Source organism: Sinocyclocheilus anshuiensis, unplaced genomic scaffold (assembly GCF_001515605.1).
Source record: "Sinocyclocheilus anshuiensis isolate Anshui unplaced genomic scaffold, SAMN03320099.WGS_v1.1 scaffold446, whole genome shotgun sequence".
NCBI classification, from domain to species: Eukaryota; Metazoa; Chordata; class Actinopteri; order Cypriniformes; family Cyprinidae; genus Sinocyclocheilus; species Sinocyclocheilus anshuiensis.
The window spans coordinates 169245-182039 of record NW_015544247.1 but is presented as its reverse complement, the minus strand read 5'-3'; the positions used below and the strand labels follow the sequence as shown (position 1 = coordinate 182039).

The 12795-nt window shown below is 38.7% G+C and overlaps 1 protein-coding gene across 3 annotated transcripts in view; it reads left to right on the top strand.

The window, feature by feature from the left end:
• Positions 1-12795, top strand: part of LOC107697700 (peptide methionine sulfoxide reductase MsrA 1-like) — a 34998-nt gene that overhangs the window by 12070 nt on the left and 10133 nt on the right. For 2 of the 3 annotated variants that reach the window (XM_016498498.1, XM_016498500.1), the window contains exons 3-5: positions 1123-1242; positions 1354-1380; positions 2815-2919. In XM_016498498.1, coding sequence (XP_016353984.1) covers positions 1123-1242; positions 1354-1380; positions 2815-2919 — 252 coding nt within the window. The remainder of the gene's footprint in view (positions 1-1122; positions 1243-1353; positions 1381-2814; positions 2920-12795) is intronic. The other variant, XM_016498499.1, reaches the window with a different exon arrangement.

Here is a 12795-nt window from a genome sequence, read left to right as displayed (position 1 = left end):
ACTTACCTGTACAATAAGCTGTTTAAAACGTGCATTCTCCTGTTCAATTTCGAGCATCCAGTAATATAATCATTGATCAATGATTACTTTGATTATGACTTCAAAAATTTCTGTTTACAGGTAGATTGTTAATCAGAGTATTGTCTTAATCATGTTAAAATGGGAATATTTTTGTCCATGTAAACGTACCTTAGAGTGTCTAAACATAGTAGTTCTGTTGCAAGACCTAGCGAGCTGCCTACATAGACAACTACCTAGCATCCTAACTGAAATTGCTCACCAAGGCTGCATTTGATTAAAACACAATAAAAATAGTGATATTTAAAAATATTACAATTTAAAATAAGTTTTTCACCAGCCATTATTCTTCATTGTCACATGATTCTTCAGACATCATTCTAATATGCTATGCTTTCTGTTTTGGTGTTTAAGAAACATTTCTTAATACAAAATCAGTGTTATATCAGTTGTGTTTTGTGGAAATCATGCTACATTTTTTTCAGGATTCTTTGATTGAAAGTTCAAAAGAACAGCTCTTATGTGACATAGGAATCTTTTGTTAATGTATCCTCGCTGAATAAAAGTATTAATTTTTTTCATTCTTTCAAAAAAATCAAATAAAAAATTACTTACCTCAAACTTAGGCCACAAGTTTCTCAAAAGGTCCCAAACATGTGTAAGGCCATTTCACACAAAGCATCAAAATCTTGCAGTTGATTCCAGTTGAGATTGATGTGTGATTAGACTAATACGCACAAAAAAATATGTAGATGGATACTGGTTGCAATTAGATGAAGGTTAAAAGAATGAGATGTAAATATATTATTTGTCTTTATCACTGAGCTTTTCAAATTGTGGGTCTGTCTTGTTTTGCATAGATTATGAGTTTTGGGGAAAAGCTTTTGTTTTGAGAGGGTCACAGAGTATCAACAGGGTCTGAATTTTCTTTTTTTTTTAGTATGTAAAAATATATTAATCAGCAGAAGCATTAAAGATGTCAAACTGACGTAGTTAGGAAGGGCTTTGTGAAAATTTCTGCCTGTGTTGAGTGATTTATCTGCAAAAGATTACATTTTTCTTATTATTATTGCTATTTGATGTCTCTGTCCCATTTCCTTTCAGGAATGGGCTGTTTTTGGGGAGTAGAGAGGCGCTTCTGGAGGATTCCTGGTGTGTTCTCTACACAAGTAGGCTACGCTGGGGGCTTCACACCTAACCCTACCTACCATGAAGTGTGTTCAGGTTAGTCCCAGCCACACAAACACAGCCAATCAAATACAGATATGCATGTAGACACATGCCCAAATACATTTTTCCCACTTCCATTTCGCCGCTGCACCTCCCATATCAAAGAGGTCTCTGATGACACTTTTCCCAACCGTAAGTCACAAACACTAGAGCAGCAGCAGCTTCACTGCACCCAGATTAGTGCTTCACTGCAGCCTTCACCAAAACATTCCCTTCATCTGCAGTGAACTACCCAGAGTGCACTGCTCTCTCCCAGATCTGCAGCCCGTCCCCCCTTCCTCTGTATGACCTACTTGTAGCCAGACAGTGCAGAAGAGATGAGATGGAGGGAGGGATGCAGCTGTGATGTTGCAGTTTCTGAACTGGTCCCAGTGAGAAGGTTCTGACTGCAGCTCTGCAGACGGTTTACTCTCTCCAAACACACACACAGGCTCTTTTAAGTGTGTTGTGTGGAGAAGACTTGCGGCTGTCAGAATTGCGTTGGGTGTTGGGGTTAATATGTAGACAGGCTTTGTTATTTGTAAGAGTAGCAAATGCATATGCAGATACAATTTTACACAATTGCTTATGAAAGGTTTCGTCTTTGAGTACCAGTTAAAAGTTTGGACACATTTGACAAAATGGTTCCTATGATCTGAAAACCTTTTTAAACTTTATGCTTAAATGATTAAATGTAGTTTTGTATATAATTTTAAATTGTGCCTGCGTTTTGTGGCTGAAATCGTTCGTGAATTTCTTTACAAAACCATTTTAAATGTTTAAGCCTTTGTGGGCTCTACTTCGGTATAGTTTAACATCATCCCAAGATGCACCTGATAAAGTTGGATGAGAGAAGTTTATCTTCATCATAACCACATGAAACAGACAAACACATACACTTAAACTACAGTTCAAAAGACAGTAGGTTTTTCATTTTTTGAAAGAAGTCTCTTACGGTCATGAAGGCTGCATTTAGTTGATCAAAAATACAGTAAAACAGTAATATTGTGAAATATTATTACAATTAAAAAATCTGTTCGCTATTTGATTATATTTTAAAATGTAATTTATTCCTGTGAAGGCAACAATTAATTTTCAGCAGCCATGATTACACCAGTCTTCAGTGTGACATGATCCTTCAGAAATCATTGTTATATGCTGTTTGGTGCTCAAAAAACATTTATTAATATTTTTTTTGTATTCTTTGATGAATAGAAAGTTCAAAAGAACAGCATTTATTTGAAATAGAAATCCTTTGTAACAATATATACATGTCTTAACGGTCATTTTTTTAAATCAATTTAATGCATCATTGCTGAATACAAGTGTATGTGTTGCTTTTGCTACATTCATGAGGTTGGTAATATTGCTAAAAATAATTTTAAATATTTTCTAACAGTATTTTAATAATATTTAAACATGTTTTACAGTATTTGAACAACAACTTAATATCTGAGTAAAAGATTCATTCAAATCCTTAATGTTCCTTTTCTAATGCCTGAGTTTAATGTATGCTGCAAAATCACAGAACTTTTGCACAGCTCTATTTGTGCATGATCTAATTTCTTTTTGTGCTGTTCTCTCCAGGTTTAACAGGGCACACGGAAGTACTGCGAGTGGTCTTCTCTCCTAAAGACGTCAGCTTAGAGAAACTTCTCAAAGTCTTCTGGGAAAGCCATGACCCCACTCAAGGTAAACAAACACACCTATTCCCTCACATCTACACACATGCACTCACACAGATGTCCATAGAAAGACCCCTGGGTGCGAGGTGCAGTGGCCCAAAAGCAAACAGCCTCATGAGGTTAAAACACGGCTGCATCTGTGTGTTCACGCTGCCCTGTGCATGTGTGTGTGTGTGTGTGCTGGATGGTCAGGATGATCTTGCAGGAATTGGAACAGCCTCAGAAAGGCTATGTTAATGTGTCTGAGACCAATTCAGCCATGAGAGGAAAAGAGACATCGCGTATGTGTGTGCATTAGTGCAAGCGTCACCTATTCCTCCAGTCCACTAGAAACAGAACCAATACTGAACACACAGCTGATATTTGCTGTCTGTGCTGTCCTTCAGGTCCTCATTTGAGAATAAATCAACCTTGCTGTCTGCCTGCAATCCAGCACTAAGCTTGAGAAACACAGAAGAAAAATTACAGAAAAATGTATTCACTCCATTCAATTGTTTGAGCTGAGGTGTGTTTTTTATCCCATATCTATCTATCTATCTATCTATCTATCTGTCTACAGGTGCATCTCACAATTTGAGTTGAATTACTGAAATAAATTAACTTTTCCACAACATTCTAATTTATTGAGATGCACCTGTATTTATCTATCTATCTATCTGTCTATCTGTCTGTCTGTCTCTCTATCCTACTATCTTCCCTTTGTACCTCTGTTTCTTATTCAGACTGTCTATCTATCTACCTATCTATTCTTCTTTCTCTCAGTTTGTCATTCCAACTGTCTGTCTGTCTGTCTGTCTCTCTGTCTGCCTGTCTATTTATCTATCTAGCTATCTCTCTGTGGCTCTGTCTCTCTATCCTACTATCTACCCTCTGTTTCTTATTTAGACTATTTGTCTATCTATCTGTCTGTCGGTCTGTCTTTCCTACTGTCTATCCCTCTGTCCCTCTGTTTGTTATTCGCTGTTTGTCTATCTCTCTGCCTGTACACATATCGATACTTCTGTCTCTCAATTTGTCATTCCAACTGTCTGTCTGTATGTCTGTCTATCTATCTATCTATCATCTAACTATGTATCCTTCTGTCTCTCTGTTCATCATTCTGACTGTCTGTCTGTCCGTCAGTCTGTCTGTCTATCAGTGGTGGCTGGTCGGGGGAGGCAGGGGAGGCACAGCTTCCCCATAATTTTGCATTTCAGTTCATGTCTCAGAATGTGTATTTTTTGTTTGTAATTTCACAGTTGTAATACCATAACGTGAAAGCGCCGCTTTTCTATCGCGAATGTGCCGAATCTGGTGATGTAATTGCAACCGCTTATGATAGAGAAGGGTAGGGGGAGGCCGGGGGAGAGCTGAGCTCTCGTGCCTCCGTTGGTAAAAAAAATTAGCCAATCACCATCGAGTGTTCACTTTCAGCTCTGAGGAGTGTTGCGAAAAGAGCCCTCGCAAGGGAGGCTAGCCTCCTTTCTGATATCAACCAATCATCAAAGAGACGTAAATTACGTGATATTAGTTTGAACGTCCCCCGCTGCGCTGATAATGTACCAAGTACTTATGATGAGTAGCGATATTGAATATTTGATCGCCAACAGATTTACCAAGCTGTCATTCAAACAGTATATATACAAATTTAGGGAAAACAGCCTAAGCTGGATATAGGCTACCGCAGTCGGCTTAATTAAATGGCGCAACAGGCAGCTCTCTTTTAACGCAGACTTTTAAGAAGGGATGGATGTTTGCTTCAAGTGACAGGTCAGGTAAGTGAAATTATATTAACTTGCTGTATGTATGTCGTTTTCTTTATGATTTCTGACTAAAAGCAACCAAAAAGCCATTTTAAAGTGGTTAAGCAAATAATAATAATAATAATAATAATCAGCAGGGATCCTAGACCAATAAAATTAGTGTGCCTCCTCTATTTTAAAACCCACGAGCGGCCACTGCTGTCTATCTGTCTGATGTAACTGTGTGGCTGCAGCATGAAGCTGTTGTTTGGCTCTTTGTGTTCAGTCACCCTGAAACAGAGAGAGAAGAGAGGAAGAGACACTCCTCTGAAACATTCATAAAGCCTGACCCTGAGGACCTGAAGTGCACACACACAACTCTTCAGCTCTCCTTCGTCAGCTGGACTGTTGGACTACAGTCTCTGCTTTAATACTTTATATGACATCTATGGTTCTATGGTGGAACGTGTACAAATTCCCTTTGGGGATCAGTAATGCATGTCTGTATATCTGCCAATTGACGATACGCCCCTAAAACCGGAGTCAGAGCGCGGTTTAAGGACGGCAGAGTCATTTTCTTTGAATCTTTCATGTCAAATAATCGGTTTGAGCTGACATGATTACCCTGTGTGTTCGGTTCTGTGCCAGCTGTCTAATTCACATCATGTTCTGAAGGTGTCTGAACTTTAAAAAGTCACCCGGGACACCGTCACCCTGTCAGCCAGAATGCCCCAGAAAGTAAAGAGCAGAATATTACTCATAGGAGCCTGGGTTAGTTGTCAGAAATGGCCTTCAAATGTGATTAAACATCTAACTTGCTCTGTTTTCTTTTACCTATAAGAATGCAAGGTATGTGCAGATATATATTTTCAAAATTGACTAGTCTATGGGTTATATGAACAACTGATTGACTAGCTGATCTTAAAGGGGTAGTTCACTGAAAAATTGAAGTCTGTCATCATTTACTCTGCAGAACACAAAAGAAGATATTTTGAATAACGTTGGGGTCCAAACAATATTGACTTTCATTTTGTCAAAATATTTTCTTTTGTGTTCCACAGAATAAAAAATATGGATTTGGATCAATGTGAGATTGAGTAAATTATGATACAATTAATTTTTTTAATAAACAATCCCTTTTATATTTTGTATAATTAGACTGGCTTAGGATGATGTCTACCCAACCCGATCTGATGTGTTTCTAGTGGGAGGGTGTTTGCATAAGATCCATTCTTGCGTTAGAAAACAGGTAGACAGAGTGCAATAGAATGGAACACAAAGCAGAGGTCTCAAGACACGTTTTTTAAAGCTGAAGCACTTTTAACTTGACACTTCATCTTAAAAAGGTTTTGTATACATAGGCCAGGTTTTAAAAAATAGTGTAGACTGCAAGCAAGAACTTGCAGCCTTTTATTGTGATAAATTATAGATGGGCAACAAACATACAGGCTAAGAAATATAACCTTTTACTGCACAAAACTATCATAGTCCTCCCAAAAAGCCTACAAATTACGTATAATAAGAGACTTTGCTCAGAACAGATTTAATGATCAGAACAAACAATTTGAAGTCTGACTGTAATTGTCTGGAAATGTATTGTTGAAGTGGTGGTTCTTTGAAAAGTATCAGTTTAGATATGAGAGTGTTTTAGCAACTTCTACCCAAAAAATACTTTAGAGCTTGACATAACAACAATAATGACATGAAATGGACAAGAATTTTTAGGATTTGATTCACTTTCGAGATTTTTTTCAGGTAAAAAAATCACAACTTTTGAAATTCCCTCATATATCCCAAGTGGGCCCCAACCCCTTAGTTGAGAAACACATATACAGACAGACTAGTCGACCATCATGACCCATCTATAATAAACACACACATACTCTTATAGAATCAAGTGAGAACATGTCTTCTGAATGTATGAAACTTGCTCACCTGTATTGACATTTAAATATGCACTAGGTAAGATTTAAGCAACATTTCAGCAACATTCCTCCGTGTTCCATTTGGCATTTTTAGGTTGTGTTTCATGACCCTGCAGGAGTTTGGGTAGAGAAGCATGATGAAGAGCACGGCCCATGTGCGTGACAGAAGCGTCAGATTGTGTTTTTTGGCGCGGGGCACGGGCCGCTGCACTGCGATTGGCTACCGAGAATCAGGAACGTCTCTGTAGGCTGTTCATCCATGCATGCTTAACGCACACTCCATTTGTCCGTACCCGAACGCTCATGCTGAATCAACTATGAATCTGTGCATGTGTGTGTTCGTCATTGCTTTGAATCACGGGTAAGTACAGTATGAAACCGCAAGTGTGTAAGGTTTCATAGGCTGCATACGTGCACGCTTGTTTCCGTCACACACAGAGACCTGTGTATTCAGCTGCTGTCTCACAGTTCAAAGGGTTCTGCTTTCAGCAGCATGATTTCCGAATTGTCCAATCAGGGCTGGGATAGCAACATCCACAGCCAATCAAACGCTCCCAGCACGCTCCTCTTCGTACCCCCGTCTCATACCCAGCAACACTTGCTCTGGCAGAGTCTTTAGGTCATGGTATTGCAAACGTGCGGTAGCTTCCCTATACCCTACGTTCGTTTTCTAAAAATATATGATGTATTTCTTGCCGTCATGCTTCATCTTTGGCTGTGCTGACAAAGATGGTACAGGAAGCCGAGGGTGGAGAGAGACGAGTCGGGAAAATTGGGTTCCTGGATGGATTTGACGAACAGGAAATGACTGAAGCTAGTGTAACAATTCTATCGCCTGTGGCAAACCGTAGAGCGGAGAAGTGCAGTGCGGGCACACACGAGAGAGAAACGCGCACACGTATGCTTGATCGCCTCAGCAGTTTGTTACTTCCTTGTTTAAGAAAGACCCCCCTCCTTTCCTCCCCTTTCCCAGCGGACCCCAGGGCTCTCAGTCTGTCAACAGGATAACAACATTTTATCTTCTCTGTTCTCCTCTCCTCTCCTCCCCCATCCCTGGCTCCTTCTCTCCTCCATCCCTCGCTCCCCCTCACCCATCATCCCATCAGCTTTTCCGCAGTGACTCCTCATTCTTACCCTCTGCTTTTATCTCTTAGTCACTTTCTTCATTCCGCCATCCCGCGCTCCCTCGTTCCGCTAACAGTGAAAGGCAAGAGGGCGGGTTTCTCTCCTCCTTTGTCCTCGTTTTTCTGTCTTGCCACTTTCATCTTTTATTGTGTCATGTTTTTTTTCTTGATTTGCAGTATTTATGTAGCTGCTGCGTCAGAGAGATGCTTTAACGCAGGCTTCATGGGGGAGAGACAAGATGGCTGATGCAGGCGCTCGTCGTGTCTTTTTTAGAACGTAGCGGTTGATCTACAATCCCCTAGGCCTGTAAACGTTAAATCCAGTTTTCCACCTGCTTTTGGTGTGACTGACACCTTTGCTGTGTATATTAAGCCCTGAAAAGCTAAACATCGATGCACAAGCTAATTACGTACCCAAACTGTTTGCTGGATCGCTATAATTACTCAGCAACACTCTTGATTTGTTGTTGAAAACAAAGGTTATTGGGTTCACGAACACCATTTTGTGCACAAGCCACCAAATGGGACAAAAAGAAAAGACTGCTTCTAAATTAAGATCCCCTCGTCTTTTTGGGGTTCAGTTTGCAATGGGCACGTGCCTCTCGGGGGGTGACCTCGACCCCAGTCCCTCCCGAATGAGGGGGGCTCATTACAGTTTGTCAGTCAACTACAGGGGGAGGGGCCGACAGAGGTCATTTATGGAGATTAGATGAGAAACGGTTGAAGAAATGCTTCTTTTTGATGAAAAGGGGGTGGATATGCTGGAAGAAAACATTAGTTTGTTGAGGAAATAAAGTAACAGAGCTTATTTTTTCGGCATATTGGACCGACTTGGATGCTTTGTCGAAGGTGCACACTGTATTTTATCCCAGTATTATGTTTTATTTTACATAAACTAAAAACTTAAAAAGTCTGGGTTTAGTAATTTATTTATTTTTTTGTTATTTATTTTTTGAAAGAAAGAAATTAATACTTTTATTTAGCAAGGATGCATTAAATTGATCAATAGTGACAGTAAAAGTAAAAAATCTTTTTCAAATACATACTGTTCTTTTGAACTTTCTGCTAATCAAAGAATACTGAAAAAAGATGTACAAAAGTTTCTGCAAAATATTATGCAGCACAACTGTTTCCAGAATTGATGATAATAAGAAGTTTCTTGACCATCAAATCAGCATATTAGAATTATTTCTGAAGGATCAGTTGCCACTGAATATTTGAGTAAGGGCTTCTTAAAATTCAGCTTTGCCATCACAGGAATAAATTATGTTTTTAAATAAATAAAAATAGAAAACTGTTATTTTAAATTGTAGTAATATTTCACAATATAACTGTTAAAATATTACTGTATTTTTCATCAAATAAATGCAGCCTTGGTAAACATACTCTAAGAAAATAGTACAAATCACTGGGGTACCCTTTCAAAAGGTAATACTAGATACTAAAATGTATCATTATGGTACTAATATGAACCCATTAGAAGTAAATAAGGTACAAATATGTACCGTTTGAAAGGGTACCACCCCAGTGACAGCCTGTTCCACACTGCTAGTCTAAAGATAATCTATTTGCCTTTAAAATTATAGTACAATGAATGGCAAGACAGAAACTTTAGGGAGAAAGAACAGGACTGAGATCTGGATTCAAACCTGCATCCCTGCAAGCACAATGGCTCTTACTGTCATGAACATTTGCACTATCCACTAGGGATTCCCTGATTCGCGTGGTGCATCGGCATAAAAATTGAACGATGCGATGCATCGGTTTAAAAGTGTGCGGATACAAGTTATTGTAACATTAATTGAAAGTGACCAATAATCTGTGACCAATATTTTATATGTAGATTGATTTCTCTTCTCTAAACTGTTTCTCAAGCGTGCTCTCTCATCACCGCTGCTGCTGCGTGAATATGACAGATCACAATACTACGGAGACCCGAGGAAAAGTGGGGATTAAAGTCCAAAACCTGACTTGAAATAACCTTAACATATCAAACGGGGCTAAAGCGGTTCCATAAACGACAAATTAAGTTCACACAATCTCACTAATTTGTGCACGTTTATTTTTAAGCAGCTCTTAATGTCGATCATGGATCAAATCGATCCACCATGACAAACAGTGAATATATCTGTGCTGTTTAATGCATTTGAGACGTTGTGTTTTCCTCAGTGCATAACTGACATGTCACAGGTATATTTTTCATCTGTAAATGTCACAAAGTCACGCAAATATATCCATTTGTCTGTCAGGAGTGGGCGAGGCTTACACGAGTGAACGAGTGCTGTTGCGCGCATGCATGCTTAACAGACAGAGTGCAATCGAATTGACTCACAATAATTCTGAGTAAAATATACATTTTGCTAAAATATTTGTTGTTGGACATTAAATGTGTCTTTTGTAGAATTTTAAACCTACATATGAGTGTATTTTTATGATAGCTGTAACTGTGAAGGGACTTGTAATTAAATCAAATGTAAGCTAATACAGTACTAATTACTAAGCTCAGATGAGTTAATGTGTGTTTCTTATACCAGTTAAAATATAGTAATTTTCTTTATTATTTATTTTCATTTTTAATTCAGTGATTTTAACTTTTAATTTAGTTATTTTAATGCTTTAAAGAGCAATTTTAGATTGTAATGTTCTAGAGTTTTGCTATCTGTTCTGCAAACTATAAAAGGTACAGCTGTATTAAAACCAGAGAGAAAGGCTGCATGGCTAGAAACTGTTAAAAAAAAAAAAAAAGAAGTCAAATAATAGTATGGTAGAGAGTAGCAATATCATTGGGTTCCTATTGGTCAGTGTTAGAGGAACTCAGCTTGATCTGACAGTTAGCCTGCTTTAGACCAGGTTAGTTTCCCAGCATAAGTTGCCACAGTGACTGAGGTTAATCTGTTAAGTTTGCTTTATGGAACCAAATAATTTGACAATGAGTCAGACTAACTGAAATAAGCCTGGCTTATTTGGTAAACGTGTTATGTGAAACGGGCCTCGAGGCATTAAAAGTGATCATATTTTCTCCACTGCATCGAATCACATTGTGTTGAATCGGATCGCACTGCATCGTAACAGGGGTGAATCGTATTGCATCGCATCGGTAGCTGCTTCATATGTATCGTTAATGTATCGTATCGTTGGCTACGCATCGAGATGCGTATCGTATCGGCCTGAGTCATGAGATGCACATCCCTACTATCCACTGTGCCATGGCTTCGACACTTTGGTTTTGTTTTCAATTTTTCGCCATTAGGTCTGAATACCAACAGCAACAATTTATGTTTGCCACAGATCATTTTACAATTACTGATCTAGTTTTACAGTAATTTATAGAATGTCTTTTCTGCAAGAAAAATGAGAGTGAAAGAGCATTATTCACAGTATAAAATTGTTAAAGGGGTCATCGGATGCCCATTTTCCAGAAGTTGATATGATTCTTTAGGGTCTTAAAGAAAAGTCTATAACATACTTTGGTTAAAATTTCTCAATGGTAGTGTAAAAAAAACACCCTTGTTACCTTGTCAAAATCAGCTCTGCAGAAATCAACCCGTTTTCTGCATGTTGCTTTAACTGCTAATGAGCTCTGCTGACCCCGCCCTTCTCTTCTCTGGGGTGACGAACCGTGCTCTGAGAGACTGTTTACTTGTTTAAAAACCTTGTTTACTGTTTAAAAACCCTTATACTCACTTCTGCTGTAAGTGAAGCTGGATCACGAATGACATAAACGCACGAACATAAACTCATTTAGGTAGATCAGGGGCGCATTCCCTTCACAAACAAAAGTAATCCACTGCACAGCAGCTCTAATGTCGGGAGTAAATGATGACTGCTATGTTCATTATTACATCCAACAACAGAACACCTCAATTGCTATGGAGCCATTCTTGTCTACATCTGCTCCGGCGTCGAATCAGTGGTGGTCAGACTGTTACAGCTCACTCAGGGTGGGTCTAAGGTAAGACGGCTGTGTAAATCAACAATCGTGGGAGCGGCCTTTGTCCGTGTGATGTCACACAGACAAGAAGCTGAGAACAGCCTGATTTGAAAAAGGGCAGGGGCGTAAATTTCATCTAACAGTAGGGAGGTGCAATAAACATAAAATTTCTCAAGAGCAATTTTTGAAGGGGACACAAATAAACAAATAACACAGCTAAATTTGTACTTGTAAGGAAAAGTTTACACAGAAGAAAGCCTTACTACTATTAGTGTAACAGGGAGGCCGTGCCAAATTAGACAACTTCAAGCTGTTGTGGTCGCGCCGTGACAGCGGTCGTGTCCGTTGTAGACATTACTATCCGTCAAGCAGGTAACGTTATTCTTGCTAACATGGCGGACTCATCGAAAAAAAAATTTGGCATCCTCTGTATTAAAGAGAAAATAATCACTTCATCCGATGTTTAAGTGAATAAAATAGCCTTGACAGCCTTGGAGTTCCACAACTATTGACTTTGTTCTCGCTCACCAGACTTGTGTGTGTGTGTAGGTGATGCAGGGTTGCCAGGTTTTCGCAACAAAACCTACCCTGTTGCTACTCAAAACTAGCCCAATCGCATTTCGAGGGGGGTTCCCCTGTAAAAAATCAATAAATCACGTTCCGGGGTGTAAAATTCACGTTTTTCAGCGGGGTTCGTATGGTAAAATCTGAGGTGATGTAAAAGAGGAAAGCAGGCAATTGGACCAAAGCACTGTGAGGCTAGGGAGGGGAGACTCAAAATGTTTCTAAACTTAAAACCCATTTTTCCCCATTTGCGTTTGTGTTGTTTTACTACTTACAACGTTATTTAAAGTATAAAAGGTTATTTACAATACACAGCGTTGTTTTTAATCATATTTTAGGGGGGAAACCCCAAAATACTGCATTCTGGATTTCTGACCATTGAAAAAGGGGATATTATATTTAAGGAATAAATAAATACCACTGGGTGGATTTTTATCATTATAGGTTAGATGTGTACACACACTGCTAACATGCATGTTTGTTCAAACAACATATAAAAGTGAATTTAGCATCCGATGACCCCTTTACATTTCCTTTTTCATCAGTGAAATGCTAGCTGATACATACTAAAAATAAACACACACATATATATATATATATATATATATATATATATAT